Source organism: Delphinus delphis, chromosome 20, assembly GCF_949987515.2.
Source record: "Delphinus delphis chromosome 20, mDelDel1.2, whole genome shotgun sequence".
Lineage (NCBI taxonomy): Eukaryota > Metazoa > Chordata > Mammalia > Artiodactyla > Delphinidae > Delphinus > Delphinus delphis.
The window spans coordinates 32,435,240-32,456,375 of record NC_082702.1 but is presented as its reverse complement, the minus strand read 5'-3'; the positions used below and the strand labels follow the sequence as shown (position 1 = coordinate 32,456,375).

At 49.8% G+C, this 21,136-nt stretch overlaps 1 protein-coding gene across 1 annotated transcript in view; it reads left to right on the top strand.

The window, feature by feature from the left end:
- CNGB1 (cyclic nucleotide gated channel subunit beta 1) overlaps positions 1–21,136 on the top strand; it is a 66,390-nt gene that overhangs the window by 27,762 nt on the left and 17,492 nt on the right. The window contains exons 17-26 of the mRNA XM_060000743.1: positions 3,242–3,357; positions 3,442–3,572; positions 6,520–6,627; positions 8,690–8,847; positions 10,314–10,469; positions 11,609–11,817; positions 12,851–12,901; positions 13,159–13,245; positions 15,396–15,460; positions 16,345–16,467. Of these exons, the coding sequence (XP_059856726.1) occupies positions 3,242–3,357; positions 3,442–3,572; positions 6,520–6,627; positions 8,690–8,847; positions 10,314–10,469; positions 11,609–11,817; positions 12,851–12,901; positions 13,159–13,245; positions 15,396–15,460; positions 16,345–16,467 (1,204 nt within the window). The remainder of the gene's footprint in view (positions 1–3,241; positions 3,358–3,441; positions 3,573–6,519; positions 6,628–8,689; positions 8,848–10,313; positions 10,470–11,608; positions 11,818–12,850; positions 12,902–13,158; positions 13,246–15,395; positions 15,461–16,344; positions 16,468–21,136) is intronic.

Here is a 21,136-nt window from a genome sequence, read left to right as displayed (position 1 = left end):
GGTCCAAATCTGGGCTCTGCTGAAAGTTTCTTAATCTCTCTGTGCTTCGGTTTCCTTCTCCACAAAATGGGGACAATGGTAACAGGGACCTCATAGAGTGGCCGGGAACGATGAAGGAGTTTATATCTATAAAGCGCTTAGAGTTTAGTGAAATTAATGCCTAGCAGGCATATAGGAAGTGCTTAACAGTAAATATTGTTATTCTCTAAACCAATTTAAGCATAAGATATTCTTTATATTCGGAATTATAGTATTCTTATTCTATAAATCAGTATAATATAAACGAATATAATTTCTACTTTGAGTTTCTGCTCTGCCAAGCTGGCAGGAAATGAAACATCAGGCTTAGGAGTTCCCCGCCCTCCCCTGGGAGTGATTGAGTTCATAGGGTCTTGTGCAGGGCGAGGCAGGGGGTAAGGGGACCGCCTTCTCCTTCCCAGGTTCCGTGAGACAGCTTCATGGATGCTGAGACCAGGGTGTTTTTTTGCTGCCTGGGGGCCATGCTGGGGGCACCCCAGGGCCCTGAGCATTTTTGAGAAGCTGCCCTTGTCCTGGCTGCCTCCACGCCCCTAGCCCACCTCCAGCTCACCTCTCTCAAGGTCTTCAGGGAAGCAGGGGGAAGTCCCCGCTGCACCGTGTCTCTCTCCTGTGAGGCCCTGAAGAGGTAAAATTGTCACTCTATGCAAAAACGTGATACTATATATAGAAAATCCTAAGGACTCCATGCAAAAACCACTAGATCTAATAAATGAGTTCAGCAAAGTAGCAGGATACAGGATAAACTTTCAAAAATCGGTTGCATTTCTTTACACTAACAATGATATATCAGAAAGGGAATGTAAAAAAAGAATACCTTTTAAAACAGCACCAGAAAAAATAAAATACCTAGGAATAAACCTGACCAAGGAGGTGAAAGACTTATACACTGAAAACTATGAAACATTAATAAAGGAAATTAAAGAGGATTCAAAGAAATGGAAAGATATCCCATGCTCTTGGATTGGAAGAATTAATATTGTTAAAACGACAATACTACCCAAAGCAATCTACAGATTCAATATGATCCCCATCAAAATACCCAAGACATTTTTCACAGAACTAGAACAAATAATCAAAAAATTTATATGGAACCATAAAAGACCCAGAATTGCCAAAGCAATCCTGAGGAAAAAAAGCAAAGCAGGAGGCATAACTCTCCCAGACTTCAGACAATACTACAAAGCTACCGTAATCAAAACAGCATCGTACTGGTACAAAAACATACATACGGATCAATGGAACAGAATAGAGAGCCCAGAAATAAACCCACACACCTACAGTCAATTAATCTTTGACAAAGGAGGCAAGAATATAAAATGGGGAAAAGACAGTCTCTTCAGAAAGTGGTGCTGGGAAAGTTGGACAGCTGCATGTAAATCAATGAAGTAGAACACACCCTCATAGCATACACAACAATAAACTCAAAATGGCTTAAAGACTCAAACATAACACATGACACCATAAAACTCCAAGAAGAGAACATAGGCAAAACATTCTCTGACATAAATAGTACCAATGTTTTCCTAGGTCAGTCTCCCAAGGCAATAGAAATAAAAGCAAAAATAAACAAATGGGACCTAATCAAGCTTTCAAGCTTTTGCACAGCAAAGGAAACCATTAAAAACAAAAACAAAAAAAAGACAACCTAGGGAATGGGAGAAAATATTTGCAAATGATGTGACAGACAAGGGCTTAATCTCCAAAATATACAAACAGCTCATACAACTCAACACAATAACAAAACAACCCAATTGAAAAATGGGCAGAAGACGTTAATAGACATTTCTCCAAAGAAGGCATAGAGGCGGCCAACAGACACATGAAAAGATGCTCAACATCACTAATTATTAGAGAAATGCAAATCAAAACTGCATTGAAGTACCACCTCACACTGGTCAGAATGACTATCATTAAAAAGTCTACAAATAACAGATGCTGGAGAGGGTGTGGAGAAAAGGGAACCCTCCTATACTGTTGGTGGGAATGTAAATTGGTGCAGCCACTATGGAGAACAGTATGGAGGTTCCTCAGAAAACTAGAACTAGAGTTGCCATATGATCCAGCAATCCCACTCCTAGGCATATACCCAGACAACACTATAATTCAGAAAGACACATGCACACCTATGTTCATAGCAGCACTATTCACAATAGCCAAGATATGAAAACAACCTACATGTCCATTGACAGAAGAATGGATAAAGAAGATGTGGTGCATATATACAATGGAATACTACTCAGCCATAAAAAAGAATGAAATAAGGCCATTTGCAGCAACATGGATGCAACTAGAGATTATCACACCAAGTGAAGTAAGTCAGAAAGAGAAAGACAAATACCATATGATACCACTTACATGTGGAATCTAAATATGGCACAAATGAACCTATCTACAAGACAGAAACAGACTCAGACATAGAGAGCAGACTGGTGGTTGCCAAAGGGGAGGGGGTGGGGAGGGAAGGACTGGGAGTTTGGGATTAGCAGAGGTAAACTATTATACATAGGATGGATAAACAACAAGGTCCTACTGTAGAGCACAGGGAACTATATCCAATATCCTGTGACAAACCATAATAGAAAAGAATATTAAAAAAAGGAATATTGATATGTGTATAACTGAGTCATTTTGCTGTACAGCAGAGATTGACACAACATGGTAAATCAAATATAAAAAGAGTGTGAGGCCCTTTAGCCCCGTGTCTCATGCCCCCACAGGCCTGGGAAAGCCTTGTCACTCCTACCTTGGGATGGGGAAACTGAGGCCCAGAGAGGGGAAGCAGCTGAGCCAGGCCGCACCAGGCGAGGCCCTAGGACGTGGCACCCCCAGGCTCCCCGTGCTCTATCTGAGTGATGCACCCCCATCACCCACTCCAGGGTCTTGATGCTCCTCCAGGCCCAGGGAAACCAGGCTGGGTTTTAGAGAGCTGGGCTCCAGGCTGTGTCCAGGAGCTCCTGTGGCTTCTGTGGCATCGTGGCTTCTTCTGTGGCTCCTGGGTTAGTGGCTGGCATGGGCGTGGCTGTCAGAGGGCCCTGGGCTCCGCATCGTTGTGCCCGCTGCATGGATCTCTCCTGTGGGCCCTGTTGGGAGGCAAGGCTTCCAGAGGCCCCTCCACACACGCTTTCTGTGGCTTCCCTGTAGAACACAGCAAGGCCCTGGGACCTGGCTTCTCTCTGACACTGTGCCTCCTTCCTCTCCCCAGTACCTGCCACGGAAGAGCACCCAGAATTGCAGGTGGAAGACGCTGATGCTGACAGCCAGCCCCTCAACGAGGAGGAGAATCCACCCTCTCCCACGGAAGAGCCCCCGGAAGTGCAGGTGGAAGACGCTGATGCCGACAGCCAGCCCCTCAACGAGGAGAAGAATCCACCCTCTCCCACGGAAGAGCCCCCGGAAGTGCAGGTGGAAGACGCTGATGCCGACAGGCAGTCCCTCAACGAGGAGGAGAATCCACCCTCTCCCGTGCCGCTGCCCCCGTCTCCTGCCAAATGCGACACACTTGGGGTCCCAGGATCAGCCACAGGGAGCCTCAGGTCACCTTTTATGCTTCTCTTGGGCTTTTCATAGCACAGTGCCACCTGTGCATTTGGCATTTGAGGACACTGGGGCCAGAGAGGGGAAGAAGCTGGCCCAAGTCACTCAGCGAGTTGCTGTCAGCGCTGGGACTATGGCCCCACCATTTTCCGTTCTCCTAATTTCTGGCTTCAGGCTCTATAGAAAGAGCTCTCTGAGGAAGCCCTGTCCAGAATACCCTCAATTGTACATTTGAAGGGGGTAAAAAATGTGACAGGGCTAATTTTATTGTTAAATAATACAATGGACATACCAAAGAACACTAGCTATAATAACCATCCCTAACCCCACCACTCTAGGTGGTACTTTTATTTTTCTGCCTTCTCTTCCATACCTTGTCCGTGGGCCCATGCTTTTGAGTGGTTTTAGTTGAAGGAGTGATTGGATCATATCTCATTTGAGACCACATCTTATTTATTGAGCCCTTTTCCGTATTGCTAGTCTGTCTCCTTAACACTCATTGTGATGCTGTGTTGACATCCTCCAGCTCCGTGTGCCAGGAGAGACATAACAATCCTCTGTGGTTGAATACTGTCCACAGTGGTGCTACAAATATCTCTTTGGTCTTCTGCCCTCTGTCCTTGGGCTCCTTTCTCGAGAGTGGGTTTTCTGGTCAGGGTTGCGTGTGTTTTTGTGCCCCTCGAGATAGGTTAGTTGCTGCATGGTTAGAGTTGGTTTTGGACAATCTGAGCCAGGTAACTGAGAGAGGGCCTGCAGAGAGCTGTAGGTAGTCTGTGAAGTGCAGTGCAGTGCTGTGTGAATGGTCAATTAAGCTAAAGGGGAGCTGCCAGTGCATCTCCTTTGCTGGCTAGATTGAGGGATGGTTCTTTTTTCTTGATTAATTCTTGCTTTTATCCATGAACCCTTGAGTAATTTCTCAGCTGAGGTCAGAAGACTGCCAAAACAGAGATGGTTGGACGTAGCAAACAGAAGGCTCCTGGATTTTGATGTGGAGAAAAGAGTCATGATCTCACCCAGCCTTGGAACACAGCTCACAGACACATCAGTCCTCACATTTAATTCACTGAATCATGCACAAAGTACAGAGAGCAGAAGACAGGGCACCACCATAATTGTAGACATCTGGTCTACCGCCCTCTGTTCCCTTCATAAGGGTAGGGAAACTGTACAGGCTGGGTTAGAGGTGGATATTCGGGAGGAGGGAGGGGACTAAGATCACTTGGGACAAGAATCAAAGCCTCCTGCCTTTTGCTTATGAGCTGGGTCTGTGAGGCTCCTCTTATTATCATTCATTCATTCATTTGCAAACATTTACTGAACATCTTTACGTGCCAGGCTCTGCTCTAGGTGCAGTGGTTGCATCAGGGAGAAGCCTGAGAGGGGCCTGCCCTCTTGGAGCTGACATTCCAGTGGGGCCGAGATAGACAATGAACAAGTAATCACACAAGGTTTTTCCAGAGAGTGCTAAGGAGAATGTGACTGTGAGAAACTGGGACGCCTCAGCCTGAGCTTGGCGCCAAGAGGGAATTCTGATGCCTGACATGAGAGGCCAGTGCGGCTGCCTGTGGCCCGGGACGGAATGAGCACTGGGGGCAACTGATGGGAACAGAAAAGCCACCAAAACAGAGGGGCACACGGGCAAGGCCCTTCTCACAGTGCAATGCTGTGGTTTGGAGTGAATCCCGAACATCCCCTGTCTACGAGGATTATGAAAATTCAACAAGCTACTGTATGTGAGGTGCTCAGCACAGGGCCAGGCACTGGGCGGTGCTGGAGGAGCATAGCTGCTGATTTAGTTCCACACTCTTGATTCTCTCCAGGCCCGGAGAGGGCACTGGGCTGGGAGCAAGAGGCCTGAGTTTAAGTCCCAGTTGTGAGATTTTTGCCCCAGTCTTCTTGTTTGCAGGCATCCTTTTAATTAGAGCGTAAAAGAGGTGAACCCATGAGTTTTGCCATTCTAGGCGAGTTGGCGGAAGGTAATAGGGTGGTTTCAGAGCCTTGTGGAATAAAGCAAGTGCTGCACATGCCTCTGACTGTATCCCTTTACGAGCCCTAATGATGGAGTCCTGAGTCACAGTGGTTGAGTATGGGAAGAGTACCAAGTGGATTCAAATCTAGACACCAGCAGCTGAGACACCAGTGATTCCAAATGCAGCACTCTGTGGCAGACTTGGACTGAATGATGGGGACCTGGACATAATTTAGCCTTCATTCTTCAGATAGGGAAGCGGGAACTCCAGGAGGGCATGGGCTTTCCCCAGGTCACACCACGAGCTGGAAAACAGACTTCATGGCCCGTGGGTGTCAGCTTTTCCAGCCAGGGGCACATCTGCAAAGGGAGAGAAGCTGAGCTTCCAGGAGAGTTAATAAGATGGAATGTGAGCCCTCACACCTTCTCAGTAGCTGGAAGGGTGGTGTGATGGAGGAGGGGACGGGGTGGACTGGGAAGGGCAGGGCCCTCAGACTGGGAGGTGGAAGGGAGAAGGATGTTTAAACTGAGACCCGACTGGCACAGTCTGCCTTGGGGTGGACTCACTAAATTGGGTAGATTTAGTCCCTCACTAAATTGGGTAGATTTAGTCCCATTTTATAGAAGGGGAAAACTGAGGCAGCTCAGAGGATTTGAGTAACTTGCCAAGGTCACACACTGGGAAGAAGCAGGGCTGGGGTGCAAATTCGGGTTTGCCCGATCCCAAGTCAGTGCTGTTACTTTTATGCTAGGCCATTGAATGGATGCAGAGACCGAGATCCAGAGGTTGGATGTGTCCCCTCTTCTCTTTTTTGTTTCCCTGCAGGCAAGCGAGGACCCTTTGGCAGCACCATCCTCTGTCCCCACCTCCCCCCCAGGATTCGCTCTGGGTGATCTGCAGGGCTCAAAGTTGGTTCACCCCCTCGCGGCCCCTGCCTCCCTGAAGGCCCCTCCCTTCCATGTCTGTGCTCTTGCAGGAAGAGGCTGTGCTCCCAAGATGATGAGGCTGAAGAGCCCAAGATGCTGTCACCGGCTGTATCGCCCGTGGTCGCTTGTTCGGACCCCACCAGCCCGCAGGGCACTGAGTAAGTGGGGGCCACCTCTGGGGTCACAGGGAACCAGAAGTCTGGGTGGGGATGGGCAAGCAAAGGGAGGTGAGTTGGGGGGAGAATGGATGTTTTTAGAACCTTCCACCCCAAGGCAGACTGTGCCAGTGGCTTCCCGGCAGTAGGAGAGGGCCGGGTCTCCTGCCCAGGCTGCTTCTAACCAGCCCAGAAATTCTGAAAAATCTGGTCAGCAGAATGGGCTCAAACTCTGGGCCCAGCTGTGTCCAGAACCACAGAGAGTGGGCCCTGGGGAATCCACATCTTTATAAGCTCCCCAGGTGATTCTGATGCAACTGGTCTGTGGAACAATGTTTAGCGGCCACTACGAGAGCATCGGGACCTGTGTCTCTGACATCGAAGTGTCACAAGGGCTGGGCCAGTGGGAGGTGTTTTCCTGAAGAGTCTACGTAGGCTGGTGACAGTGAATACCCCAGCCCTGGGCTCTGGCCTGGGATCCTCACCTCCTCTCCAGCCATTGCTTCTGGAGTGACCTTAGGAGACAATATACTTTCCTTCCAGTCTTTTTTTCTGTCCATAATTTTATGGAGTTTATGCTTAACAGTATTGTGGAAAGTTCAGAAAAGCAAAAGAAGCAGGAAAAAACCCAAACCTCACGTATAGTCCAGTGATCCATTTTAGCATACAGTGGAGTCACATCTTATGCAGTAGGGTAGGGGTAGGGGTAGGGTTTACTATCAGAAAATAAGCCAGAAATCAGGTATAATAATAAAAACTACCTTTGAAAACTCCTAAGGTGGTCAGCATGGAACCCCATGTATTACCTGAGTAGGTTAAGATGCTATAACAAATAGACCTCAGTGATTCAGTGGCGTAAGGAAGAAGACGTCTCATATGTCACAGTTGTGTCACTGGTGGTGTGTTTCAGGTCAGTGGAAGGCTCTGCCCCCTGCAGTCATTTAGGGCCCCAGCCAACAGTGGCTCTGCCACCTTTGTGTGGCTTTCAAGACCCTGCTGGTCACCACTAGAAAGGGGGAGTGCCAGGACGCTCTTCCACAAGGAGGCCCGGAATTGCACTAGCGTGTCCACCCGTGAGAGCTCGCACGGCCACACCTGGGCAATGTAGTCGCTGGCTGCGCGGTGACCCCTCCCTGCAGGAGGGAGTGGGTGTGGGTGAGCAGCTCGTGTCTCCTCTGCCCCCCAGCACTCTCTCTCATTATGACCCCCCCACTGATTTTCTCCAGCTAGCTCCCTCAACTGACACAAGAAGAGTAGCTGGCTTGAGTTTCAGTGCCTCAATGTATGAAAAAAAACAGTAGATCTGTAAACACTAGTGTTACCCTCAGCTCAGCAAGAAGAACACAGGCTACTCAGAGGAGAACATAGAACATAGGCTGGTTCACACGGCCGCCCGTCTCAACTCACCCAGGGCTCTTGACACACACTGAGCGGAAGACTCTCATTCATTCTCTCTGTCTGTGTCTGTCTCTCCCTTGCTGCAAGTTCATGCAGTTTAAATTCCTATAAACTAAAAGAATATGTAATGTATCTGCACTGTTTTTAAGATTTATTTATTTATTTAGGCTGCGCTGTGCAGCTTCTAGGATCTTAGTTCCCTGACCAGGGATCGAACCTGGGCCCTCGGCAGTGAGAGCACAGAGTCCTAACCACCAGACAGCCAGGGAATTCCCTGCACTGTTTTTTCCATCAGTTATTTCCTAAGCCTAAAAAAGTAGCCCCTGTCCCCTCTCTGATCTGTCCTGTATCTCATGTGAACCCCAAACTGAGACTAACAGCCCTGAACTGAGTTCCAGAGTTTCCCCCTGAATCACAAGTGGAATCCGAGTGTTTTTGGAATTGCCCATCTGAATCAGAGCATTCGTGGTACATTTTCTGAAAGCTGGGCACCCGGGTGTTTTTCCTCCCAGGAGATATTAAGGTGGGTTTGATGTTTTGATGTCAGAAGAAGACTGGGCCAGGATTTACCCCCTAAGGCCAGGTGGGATATAGATTCAGCTCTTGCCCGGTGGCGCAGGGGTCCCTCCCCACGCAGCCCGCTCAGCTCTGGGTGGTGTTCCCTCAGTGACCAGGACCGCGCAGCCTCCACAGACAGCCAGACCAGTGCCCTCATCAACAACCGGCTCCAGGAGCTGGTGAAGCTTTTCAAGGAGCGGACGGAGAAGGTGAAGGAGAAGCTCATCGACCCTGATGTCACCTCTGATGAAGAGAGCCCCAAGCCCTGTGAGTCCAGAGCTGGGGCTGGGCCACCTGACCAGGGGTGGGGTGGGGCCCCTTAAGGCCCCTGTCAATTCTTGGGGAAGGTGGCCCCAAGGAAACGGTTGGGGTGCTTGAGAGAAGCCCAGATCTCCATTCTCTGGAATTTGAGGTCCTTTATGTACAGGTTTAGCTACGTGTCCAGGGGAGGAAAGAATGTCAAAGTTCTGACCAGTGATCCAGTTGTACTTGGCTCTCCCTCCCACAGGGCAAGTTCCCTTGTTGACCCCCTGCCCCTTTCCCGCTGGCGGGCAGGTGGTCCACCCTGGGATGTATCTCATGGTCTTGCACTTAGATGGTGTCCATAACCCACTCTGGAACTACACAGTCTTATTTTTCAGAGGCCTCCACTGCAATATTCTTATGGGGTTACCTGAAAGTTTCCTGCTTTCAAAGTGCCAGGAGGAAATAAGAACCATGCTGTCTTGCCAGGGAGGTTTTCTAGGTCTTTTCAAAGGAGGGTTGTGCCTTAGAACTCATGGTGCCAACAGTGGACCTAGCAGAGCCTGACTTCACACTCCTAAAGCTGGAAACATAGCCATATTAAACCTGTAAGAACCAATTTCTAGGTCACCAACAACATCACCATAGATGCACAGGAAAACTGTGATCCCATCTGGTGTCTTGTTTTAGAGATGAGACAGCTGAGATTTCCTCTCTGAAAAACCTAGAACAATGTTTTCCTGATTTCTGGCCCTGGGTGGTGGAAGTTCTGGGTACCAATGCCCCTAGCCGTCCAGAGAAACCAAGGGGTGCAAGCACAGACACACAAGCACACACTCAACTGAAACATCCGGCTTGCCCAGAAACACCTCATTTTAGGCAGTTCCTGAGAAGCGGTCCCAGACTGGTAGCTGTAAGAGTTCGGAGCAGGTGCCCAGGTTGCTATTAAGGAAGATCTTTGTGGTTTGCTGCAGGAGAGCACCCAGAGCTTGTAGCAGGTTATGGGATGGTGCCAGGGTCCCCTTGGCTTCAGTTCCAGAGTCTGCAGTTGGGAGCCTTCTCTTTTTTGTGTTTTCATTAATTAATTAATTTTTGGCTATGTTGGGTCTTTGTTGCTGCGTGCGGGCTTTCTCTAGGGTAGGGGTAGGGGTAGGTAGGTAGCAGGGGCTACCCTCCGTTGCAGTGTGCGGGCTTCTCATTACGGTGACTTCTCTTGTTGCGGAGCACGGGCTCCAGGTGCATGGGTTTCAGTAGTTGTGGCACACGGGCTTCAGTAGTTGTGGTTCGCGGGCTTCAGTAGCTGTGGCACACAGGCTTAGTTGCTCCGCAGTGTGTGGGATCTTCCCGGACCGGGGCTCGAACCCGTGTCCCCTGCACTGGCAGGTGGATTCTTAACCACTGCGCCACCAGAGAAGTCCTGCGAGCCTTCTCTTTGCATCCTCTACCCGAGCCTCAGGGCTGGGTCAGAGGGTCACAGTGTCATCCCATAGCCCCAGCCAAGAAAGCCCCAGAGCCGGCCCTGGATGTGAAGCCAGCTGAATCGGGGCAGGTGGAGGAGGAACACTATTGTGAAATGCTCTGCTGCAAGTTCAAACGCCGCCCCTGGAAGAAGTACCAGTTTCCCCAGAGCATCGACCCGACGACCAGTGAGTCCTGGGAAGGCGGTGGGCGTTGCCACATGTCACATGAGAGGGCAGGAGAATGGGAGGGGGTGGGGGCAGTGCAAGGGCGGGCCCCAAACAAAGTCCCTGAACTAGGACCATAAGATCATACCCATCTTAACAGACAAGCAAACTAAGGTACAGAGAAGTTAACTGGCCTAAAGACACAACTAGTCAGTGGCAGACTCAGGACTCCTGACTCTTGGCCAAGTCTTTTTTCTACTCTGCTCTTCCTGGCTCCTTCCCAGAGCTGCTGCTCTGAGCAGAAAAGGGGAAAAGTTCTTCCAACATCTAAAGTGAAGTTCCTCTCACTTGCCTTTTAGCCCATTTTGTATTCTTCAGGAATAACGACGCTTCATATGTGCACAGCACTTCACAGTTTACAAAGGAGCGCCCTGCCTTTTTTCTCTGACTTCTCCTTATGACTTCTCTGAGGAGGACAGAACAGGTGCCAGAGAGGGACTTTCCTAAGGACACATAAGAAGTCACTTGGGGGGCAGGACTTCAACCCTGGTGTCCATTGGTCCTTTAAAATGCCCAGGTGGGGGGAATTCCCTGGTGGTCCAGTGGTTAGGACTCTGCGCTTCTCCTACAGGGGGCATGGGTTTGATCGCCGGTCGGGGAACTAAGATCCCACACGCTGCCCAGCATGGTCAAAAAAATTAAAAACAAAAATAAATAAATAAATGATAAAATGCCCAGGTGACCTACAGTATCCATCCATCCATCCATGCACTTGTCCATCTGTGTATCCATCTGTCCATCTTCTATGCATTATTTACTGTTGTGTATTTACAAAGGCAGGAAATACATTTTTGGAAAAAATTCAACAAGAATGAGAGCAGAAGTGTTTTCTGGTTAGCTGTCTATTAACTAGTAATGACCCCATATCCCATATCCCCTACTCAGAGTACTCAATTTGTTAGGGCCTAGCCGTGATTTATTTTTATATCAAAGATAGTTTTACATGCCCCCCCCCGAAATTACAGAAGGGCCGCATATAGGGCTTGTAGGAAAGTGCAGACAGACAAGTGGGGAGCAGAAAGTCCCACCCTCATCCCGTGGCGAGGAGCCCTTCTCTGGCTGACGTTCTAGCATTTTCCTGGCCCCTCCCACCCCTGCAGACCTGATGTACATCGTGTGGCTGTTCTTCGTGGTGCTGGCCTGGAACTGGAACTGTTGGCTGATTCCCGTGCGCTGGGCCTTCCCCTACCAGATGCCGGACAACATCCACCTCTGGCTGCTGGTGGATTACCTGTGTGACCTCATCTACCTCCTGGACATCACCGTGTTCCAGCTGCGTCTGCAGTTTGTCAGAGGCGGGGACATCATTGTGAGTCACAGACAGGTGTGGGGGGGTGGCTGGGAGCAGACCCTGCAGCCAGAGCATTCGTGGGGCTGACCCCTGACGCTGGGAGGGACCAGAAGCTAATGAACAAGGAAATCTCAGGACGTCCACCCATGCTTATTCAACAGCGTCATTGCTTGTTTCACACATCTTTGATACGTTCAAGTTACACACATCAAGTCTTGCTCATGGGTGAAATGGTTCCTGGACCACCTGAGGCAATGAGAGATGAAGAAGTGGCCTAGAGACTGACCTTTAGAACAGGCAGACCTGGTTCAAATCTCGGCTGAACCAGGACAACTGTATCACCTCTTGGAGCCTCAGTTTCCTCATCTATAAAATGGGGATAGTAATCGCTCCCACCTCATACCATTGCTGTGAGGATCTATGGAGGTGATGTATGCAGAATGCTCAGCACAGGTATCTGCTGACAATCAACATTTCCTGCCGCACTACCCAGACCAGTTTGGGAGCCTGTGTTCTGGTGCACTTATTAGGGAGAAAACCTAAGTCCTGATTGTGACTTGGCAGAGTTCCCATCTCCCTGTGCATGTCACTTTTCATAATCCCATGCTGGCAGAGCCTGCTCCACTGTGTGCAGACAAGTTGAGTTTGACCCTCTAAAACAATTTAGAGGAAAGAGAACTCCCTGAGCAACCTCTTTCCTGATCTGATCAGAGCAGTGGCCAGCTCCTCAGTGAATAAGGTTACAAATGGTCCAGGTAAGAGAGAATAAGCTCAATGTCCCTGCTTTCCATCCAGGAAGTTGGAATTGAGCTGAGTGCCCTTGGACAACTTCCCCCCTCACCCACCATGCCTCCCCCAGGAGCTCGACCCTCCCTATCTGTAGACTGTGAGGCTTTCATCGAAGCTCTGCTGGTCCCTTCTGCTACACATCCATGGGGCTGTTACTTCAATAGGAAGGTGGAGGTTGTGCGGGGATTTCCATCGCTGCTCCCATGGGGTCAGGGATTAAGCTCTCAGGCCATTTCACAGTCAGTATTCCATTTTATTCCAGACAGACAAAAAGGAGATGCGCAACAATTATCTGAAATCTCAGCGCTTTAAGGTGTGTGCCAGGGATCTTGGGAGGTGGTGTCTCTGGGGTCCCTGGCTGCTTTGGGGCCAATGTGACGTGGTTCCTGCCAGGACCAGCACGGGCTGGAGCTCGTTGGTAGGATGCCTCCTGCCCTAATTTTAGCCCCTCCAGGGGCATCCTGACCTCACCTTTCCATTGAAGGTGGAGACCCCTGCCACTCACCCCAGCGCACAACCCTGGGAGTTATATACTATTTTATGCACTGTGGTGTCCTGCTGGGATTTCAGATGGATATGCTCTGCCTCTTGCCCTTGGACTTTCTCTACTTGAAATTCGGTGTGAATCCCCTCCTGCGCTTGCCCCGCTGTTTGAAGGTAAGACCATCCAAGGCCTTCAGCTCCTCCGTGCTCTGCACCTGCAGTGGCAGCTTAATGTCTGGCCTGAGCAGCACTGGGGAGCAGGAGGCATCTGGGAAGGGTGGCCCCGAGGGGAGATGGGAAATTCCTTACAATTGTTAGCGCTTCTTATTTGTGCTGTGTGTTACATATTGTTCTGGAGGCTTTACAAGTGCCTACTTCTCAACAGCATGAGATGAGTGTTGTTAGTACCAGAATTTCACAAATGAGATGCCTGAGGCACAGAGAGGTTAAGTAACTTGCCCAAGGTCACACAGGAAGGAAGGAGTAGAGTCTGGATTTGAACCCAGGCAGCCTGTTTCCACTGTCTATGCTTTCAGTTACTATAGAGATTCAACAGAGAGACTTCTGCTTTATGATGGTCTTCATCTAAAAGATGGAGAAGCAGAGGCTTGGAAAGCTTGGGTGACTTGCCCAAGGTCACAGGAACCAGGAAGTGCCCAGGATGGATTTGAACATGCAGCCCGACACCTGTTTCATCATTAGTTGTTGTCATTACAGTGTCACTACAACCATTCCTCTTGTCACCGGGGCAGAGCCAATGTCTCAGAGAGGGTGACACAGTGTAGAGTAGAGACCTGGCAACATCCTTTAATGTGACCAGAGTGGACAGCTAGTCAGAGCACTCAGGATCCCCCAAATGGATTTTTCTGGCAGACCAAGTAAATTCATCTTTCTCCTTACATAATACCTGATGCTTCTTCCCCAAAATGGTAATGAGGGAATTTACAAAAGAGGAAAACACAATAACCTTAATAACTTGGAGAAATAGGGCAGAGAAAAGCTGGAAGAATGCAAGTACCTCGATGAAAAGAAAGCATATCTGGAATGGAGCATGAAAGCTGCTTCTGAGCTTCCTGGCTGCCCAGAGGAAGAGGGAAACTGGAAGTGGCACCAGTGTTATTTGACACATGCCAGCCTTCCAGGGGCGGCAGAGGTTGCTTTAGAGCCATACATCAGAGTGAGGAGGGTTAGATCCACAGCCCAAGTTTTACCCCAAATACAGAGGCTGGATCCATATCTTGGTCCACGTGGTAGTAGTGAACGTAACTCAAGCACCTAACTTCTAGCAGGACTCAGAGGATGCAACTCTTTGGGTCCAAGGTGAGGATCCAAGTCCATGGTCCTTCGTCATCCAATGCAAACTCCAGGTGGAAATTAGAATGAACACCTGGATGATAGCTAGCGTGGCCCACAGGGAATCTTCATCAATGTTATTTTCAAAGGTCAAACAACATGTGTGCAGAGATCTAGAGGCAAGTGTAACATTGTGGAAAGAGCTTGCAGGGTTTTTTTTTTTGTTTTTTTTTTTTTTTTTTTTTGCTGTACGCGGGCCCCTCACTGTTGTGGCCTCTCCCGTTGCGGAGCACAGGCTCCGGACGCGCAGGCTCAGCGGCCATGGCTCACGGGCCCAGCCGCTCCGCAGCATGTGGGATCCTCCCGGACCGGGGCACGAACCCGTGTCCCCTGCATCGGCAGGCGGACTCTCAACCACTGCACCACCAGGGAAGCCCCGAGCTTGCAGTTTTAAGTGTGATCTGGCTTCGAACCCTGGCTCTGTCACTTAGCAGCTGTGTGTTTTGGGCAAGTTCCTGAACTCCCCTGAGTGCCAGTTTCCTCTCTGTAAAAGGAGAAGGATAATACATGTAAATAAGCGCTAAGGTAAAGTGTATAAAGTGCAGTCGTACAAGGGCTCAGTAATGGGCAGTTATCTTACACTTTTATTATTATAAATAAGCCTTTTGAGGAGATCAGAGAGCAGCTGTTTCTTTATATAATTGTTGTGTTTATAAGTAAATCTTGAAAACAGGGTCCTTAACCTGGGATGCATGTACCTTAAAAGTTTCATGATAGGATTTGGAAGGTCTAGGAGTCCCTGAAGTTATACACAAACTGTGACAACATGATTATATGTAATTTCCAAGGAAGAGGGTCCAGGGTTTCCATCAGATTCAGAAATGGAGTTTCTGGCCCCCCATTCCTCAAAGGGCTAAGGACTTCTGATTTTGAATGTTCACTCTCCAACCCGCTCCCACCGGGGGTCTGTGGGGAATGGTCTGGGAGGTGAGGGCAGCGGGCCGCCCCTGATGCCTTGCTGTTTCTCCCAGTACATGGCCTTCTTCGAGTTTAACAACCGCCTGGAATCCATCCTCAGCAAAGCCTACATTTACAGGTGAGACCCCTACACACACACACACACACACACACACACACAGAAGTGCACACGTGCACACACATGCACGTACACACATGCCCCAGGACATTTGCAGCAAGAACGGAGCAAGGCATTCTCTACCCCCATCACTTCCCCTTTCGGCTCCCCTGGCCCCCAGGCCCCCTCGCCACTGCCACTCACCGGAAGCTGGGCCTCTTCCTGGCCCTTCTGCGAAGGGATGTTTGTTTTTTAGAGAACCAGGAATGTCCCGTTTCCCCCAATTGTGAGGAGGTCTCACGTAGGTTGACATGCACAGCTCCCCTGCATTTCCAGGGAACTGGGTCTCAATTTAGTCTCAGCTCAGGAAACTGACCCCCCTAACCACTCAAGCACGGGGGTAGTGGCTGTATGGACACAGTGGGCCATCTTGCAGATGTCCAAGCTTGGGACCCAGGACCAGCCAGGCCACGCTCGGGGACAGGGCTCCTCTCCCCATCTCTCACGGAGCAGCGCTCCTCTGTATGCATCTGTCCCTTCTCTGCCCCCCCGCCCCGCTGCCTCCCCCACTCAGCTCTTCCACTTCCCTGGAATTGTCTGCACATGTAGCTGTGTGCCTATTCCAGCCCCCAGTCTTGACAACTTTCTGTTCAAGTATCACCAGTCCTAACCAGCACAGTCTCAACAGAGCAGCCAGTTGGCCCAGTCCAGCCACTGGTTCCCATCGGTCAAGTGTCCGTTGCACCAGACAGCTGGGCAGGGCTGTGCAGCTCCGACAGGGAGGGCTCTGAGGTGGGCTTTGGGAAGGGTGAAGACTGGCTTGTTCCCTGCAGTTCTGACCCCTGGGGTGATATGTCATTGCCACCCTTTCTGCTACTGTGTTCGTGCCTTTCCTTCTTTTGCAGGGTTATCAGGACCACAGCCTACCTGCTCTACAGTCTACATTTGAACTCATGTCTGTATTACTGGGCTTCAGCCTATGAGGGCCTTGGCTCCACTCACTGGGTTTACGATGGCGTGGGAAACAGGTGAGCCGCGGTCTTCCTCCTGTGTCTTAATAATTCACGGTACCGAGACTCCCAGAAAGGAGTCCCACTGCCGCCATTTTGCCGAGGTCACCTCGCTCCCAAAGAATCATTGTCATGATAAGGTTCAAGGGCCAAGTCTCCACATCCTCACTAATCTAACATTTTTCTGAGCACCTGCCACGTGCCAGGCAAAAGGGGGCAGACATGAACAAGACCTGCTAGAAAGATCCTTTCGCGTCCCAAAGTCTACTGAGTTGGCCAGTTCACAGCACGTGCGTGTCCACTCCTCCACCCTGTGGGCACGGCTGTGCGGGAACAAGGCCAGGGAATACTGCTCGACATGCTTCCTGGGCATTGCTAGCCGTGGAGGAGCTAGCAAACAAGGAGAAATCTACTTGCCAGTCCAGAGAGCTGCCACACATAGAGGTCCATGCTCAAATGTTAATGATGGTGACAATGATAGTAATACTAATAATAGCAAGCATTGGAGAAGGCTTATACAGACCAGCCCTGTTCTAAGCACTTCACGTAGTATCTCACTTAATCCTCCCAACAATCACACAAGACAGGAACCATCAGCATCCCCATTTTACAGATGAGGGAACAGACGTGAAGTGACTTCCCCAGATCACACAGAGAGCTGGGATTTGAATCCAGACAGCAGGGCTACAGAATCTTACGTGTGGTACCATCTGCCCAGTGCCCAGGGTGGGGGGAGGGAGGCGTGGGATGGTCAATTCTGAAAAGTTAAGTTTGAGCTTGGCCTGGGTAGGTGGAGGGAAGGGGCAGAGAATCCCGGGGGGAGGGAACAGCAGGAAGAAAGGTGTGGAGTAGCGAAATAGTGGAGTCAGGGAGCCAGGGGTCCTCTGTCGCTGGAGGGGGCAGGGTGTGTGGAAGGATCCAGAGAGGGAGGCGGGGCCGGGTTGCCAAACAGCCTCCTACCTGAGCCATACCGAAGCCACTGGCTGCCCCGGGCTGCCCCGGGCTGCCGAGTACAGTACTTGAAGTGCAAGGGCCACTGAGATACGCTGCAGCTGTAGAGAACACACAGGTTTTGGATTAGTGTCTTATTACTAATTTTTAAAATATTGGTTACATGTGGATATGACATTAATTTTGATATTTTGGGTAAACTGAAATACATCATTGACATTAATTTCACCTCTTTTTACTTTTCAAAAATGTGGTTGCTCAAAATTTTTAATTACATATGTGGATCACATCATATTTTTATTGGATAGAGCTGCCCTAGGCAAAACCAGCAGAAGTCTCTTTTTTACTGTTCATATACATATATATATATATTCTGATTATAAAAGAAAGATCGGGAACATACTCTCTTTCTTTGAGTCTAAGATGCAGTTAATTATGATACATTATTGAGTCAATATAGCTTTTTGGGAAAAAAGGAAATATTACATTAAACGTATACATGGATTATAAGATAATCCTTATTTTAGAAATGTGAAAAGAATTGTCACCAACAAGGAAATAGAATAACATAATATTGTGCATATTTTCCCATCAGTAAATTTTTAAAAACCATGGTACCAATGCCCCACCACACAGAGATACCACCATTTATTTAGCCATTTCCTTGTCATTGGCTACTTAAGTTGTCTCCAGTTTTTTCATGATGACACGTGGTGATGCTGCAGGGAGTGTCTGTGTTTAGGAATCTTTGTCTTCTGGTCTGACAGTTTCCTCATAATAAATTCCTACAGAGCAATGGCAGGGCCAAGGGTATGAACATTTTATGAAGTGTTTAAAAAATTATTATTTTTTTTTATTAAGAGACTATTTTTTTAGAGCAGTTTTAGGTTTACAGAAAAGTGGATTGGAAAGTACAGAGAGTTCCCGTCCACCACCTCATTTCTGAGGCTTGGTTGGTTATTGAAAGCTGCCCATTTACCCTCTCACCACTTGCCTTTCAAAGCCTTTTAAGCAGGAGAATGACAGGACCCAGGGGAATCCCAGAAAGATGGTTTTCCCAATGATGGCTGATGGGAAGATGGATGGGGAGGACAGGCAGGAAGCAGACAGATGAACTGGTTAGGGGTTAGGGCCCTGTCCGTGAGGGCAAAAAAAAAAAAGAAAAGAAAAGGTCAAGAGAGGGTTTGTGTGATAACGAGGATGGAGGGCAGTGTGGGAAGGAGACAGAAGCACTTAGGGTCAAGATCAGGGATGGGCCTGGAGATTCAGAGCACAGGCTTTAGAAACAGGAATCCGGAGCTCACTCCTGGTGCTGCCACCTGCTAGCAGTGGGCAGCTCACTTCGTTTCTCTGAGCCTCAGTTTCCTGATCTGCCCAATGGGTCTGATAATAGGAGCCCCACACCTTGAAGAGGTAACTGTGAGGACTGAGTGCATCTGAGTCACCGATCCCATGCCAGGCCACAGCCGGCACTCGGTCAGCTGTGGTGACAAAGAGGCGGAGGAAGAGTTCAGGCCCAGGGGGTCAGTGAGTCCCCTCAGGCAGGCCCTGCCTCACCCTGGGCTGTGCCCACTAGTGACACAAAATGCTCTCAGTCCGGCTGTCAACACATTCACCTCCTCCACGTGCTTGTTTCCAGTTGGCACTAGAACAGGCCACTTGTGTCCAAGGTGGCTTCTCTCTAGAGTGATTGTTGGTTCAGAAAGTCCCTTCTCAGTACAGATGCCCCAACCTTGGCCCCAATGGCCACAGCTGTCACCCTCTGCGACGGGCCTGTGGCCTGAGGGGAGCTCACCTAGAGAGTCACAGGGTCCAGGGCAACCAGGCAGGCGGGGGGAATCCTGCCATCTGCTGTGGGGTGGAGTGTGTCGGGGATGGGGTCAGGGCCCAGCACGCTTACATCACCACTGGCCCCGCTCCCTCTTCCCCGCGGCTGAACCCACCCACAGCCCTGCTCCTGAGCCCATGACTAGACCATTCATTCACTCATTTATTCATTCATTCATCCCCTCACAAGGGGGCAGAGGGAGGACTCGAAGACATTCTATGCAAAGGGAAGAACAGAAGCTATTCATTAAATCTTGCTCTGTGGCCTTGGGTAAGGCCCTTACCCTTTCTGAGACTTAATTTTCTCATCTATAAAATGGGGGTAGGATTACACTCAGATTTCTCGTGAAGAATAAATAAAGTATGTAACATGTCCAGCCTGTGCCTGGACAGGAGTCAGTGACCTCACTTCCTAGCTATGGCCATTCTTATGGGGAAGCCGGCACACCAGGAAAGGGTTCCTAACCAGGGGTCCAGAGATTTAAGGGGGTCACAACCACCCCTTGAAATTGGAACTAAATTTTGGGAACATGCTGGCTTTTCTAAAGAGAAGCTTCCTCATAACTTTTGTTAGCTTTGCAAAGGGGTTTGTGCCCCAACAGGCTAAAAACCCACGTCCTGGAGCTGGGCCTGGCCCCCATCACGGGTAGGCCTGGGAGGAATGGCAGGCAGGGCAGGGGAGGACAGGGCCAACCATCTGGGACTTCCCTCTGCATGGCCCTGGGGAGTTCTCACTGCTCCGTAGTGGAGGGGCACACTTTTCTGGCAGCGTTACCCTTTTCGAAATGGAATCCTGTAGGGAACCCCAGGATATGCAAAAGCACAAGTAGTGAAGGAGAATTCCTGTAGAAATCCAACATCATCCGTAATAATAACTTTCAAAATAGTGACCATTCCTTGAGTACCTGCTATAGGCCAGGGAGCGTAAGGACCTAAGTTCCTATATATTAATATTTGGGTTCTTCATCCTGCTCTGCTTTGGCCGGGTCTGGGGCAGCATGCAGGGGTCCCCACAGACCCAGTGGCGTGGAAGACTTGGGAGGTCCCTAAGATGTGCCATCCATGCCAGTGGCTGACTTCTGCAGCCAGTAAGGGTTTAGGGCAAAGCAGGAGCTGTGTGGATATCACTCATCTTCTATTGGTGGCCCAGTGGCACCCAGAGTCCAGGCAGTACCCAGGCGGCGCCCAGCTCAGTCCTCCTAAAGGCTGCTCAGCACGCCCTCTGGTGGCCAGGACTGGTATGATGGGGATTGACAGGGCAGGCCTGTCTCATGATTCTGAGATTTTTCTTGCACTAGGTGGTAATGAGGGGTCAGGAGGCCCAGAGCCCTGCCCCAGGCCTCGCAGCTATTCAGAGGTAGAGCCTCCCCCCGCACTGCCCCAACTCCCCAGCAACCTCTGCTTCCCCACCCACCAGTGCTCATTGCACGTTGACTTGCCTGTCCCCACTAGACAGTGAACTTCTTGAGGACATAGGTGAGTCTATTGTTCCCCACTGCTGGCACCAGTGACAGGGAAGGCTCTGATAGCTGACATTTACTGAGAGCCCACCGTGTGCCAGGCGCTCTTTTGCACCTCATGTCACCCTCATGATCGCCCTGTGAAGAATGCTCTATTGCCATGTCCCTTTCAGGGGAAGGGCGCTGAGGCTTGACCAGATGAGTAACTTGTCCAGGTTATGAAGCTAGAAAGTGGCAGAGCTGGGTTTGAGCCCAGGCAGTCCAGCTCCAGAGCCCATGCTCTAAGCATGGTGCTGCATAAATAGCTGGTGAGCAGAGCCCAGGGGAGGACAAATGTGGGTCATTCTTGGACCAGATGATTGGCCAGCTGGTTGATGTTCTCCATTTCCCAGTAGAGCAGGGACCCTGGAAACATGGGTGTATCAGGACACTGGAGCCAGGGCAGGCTC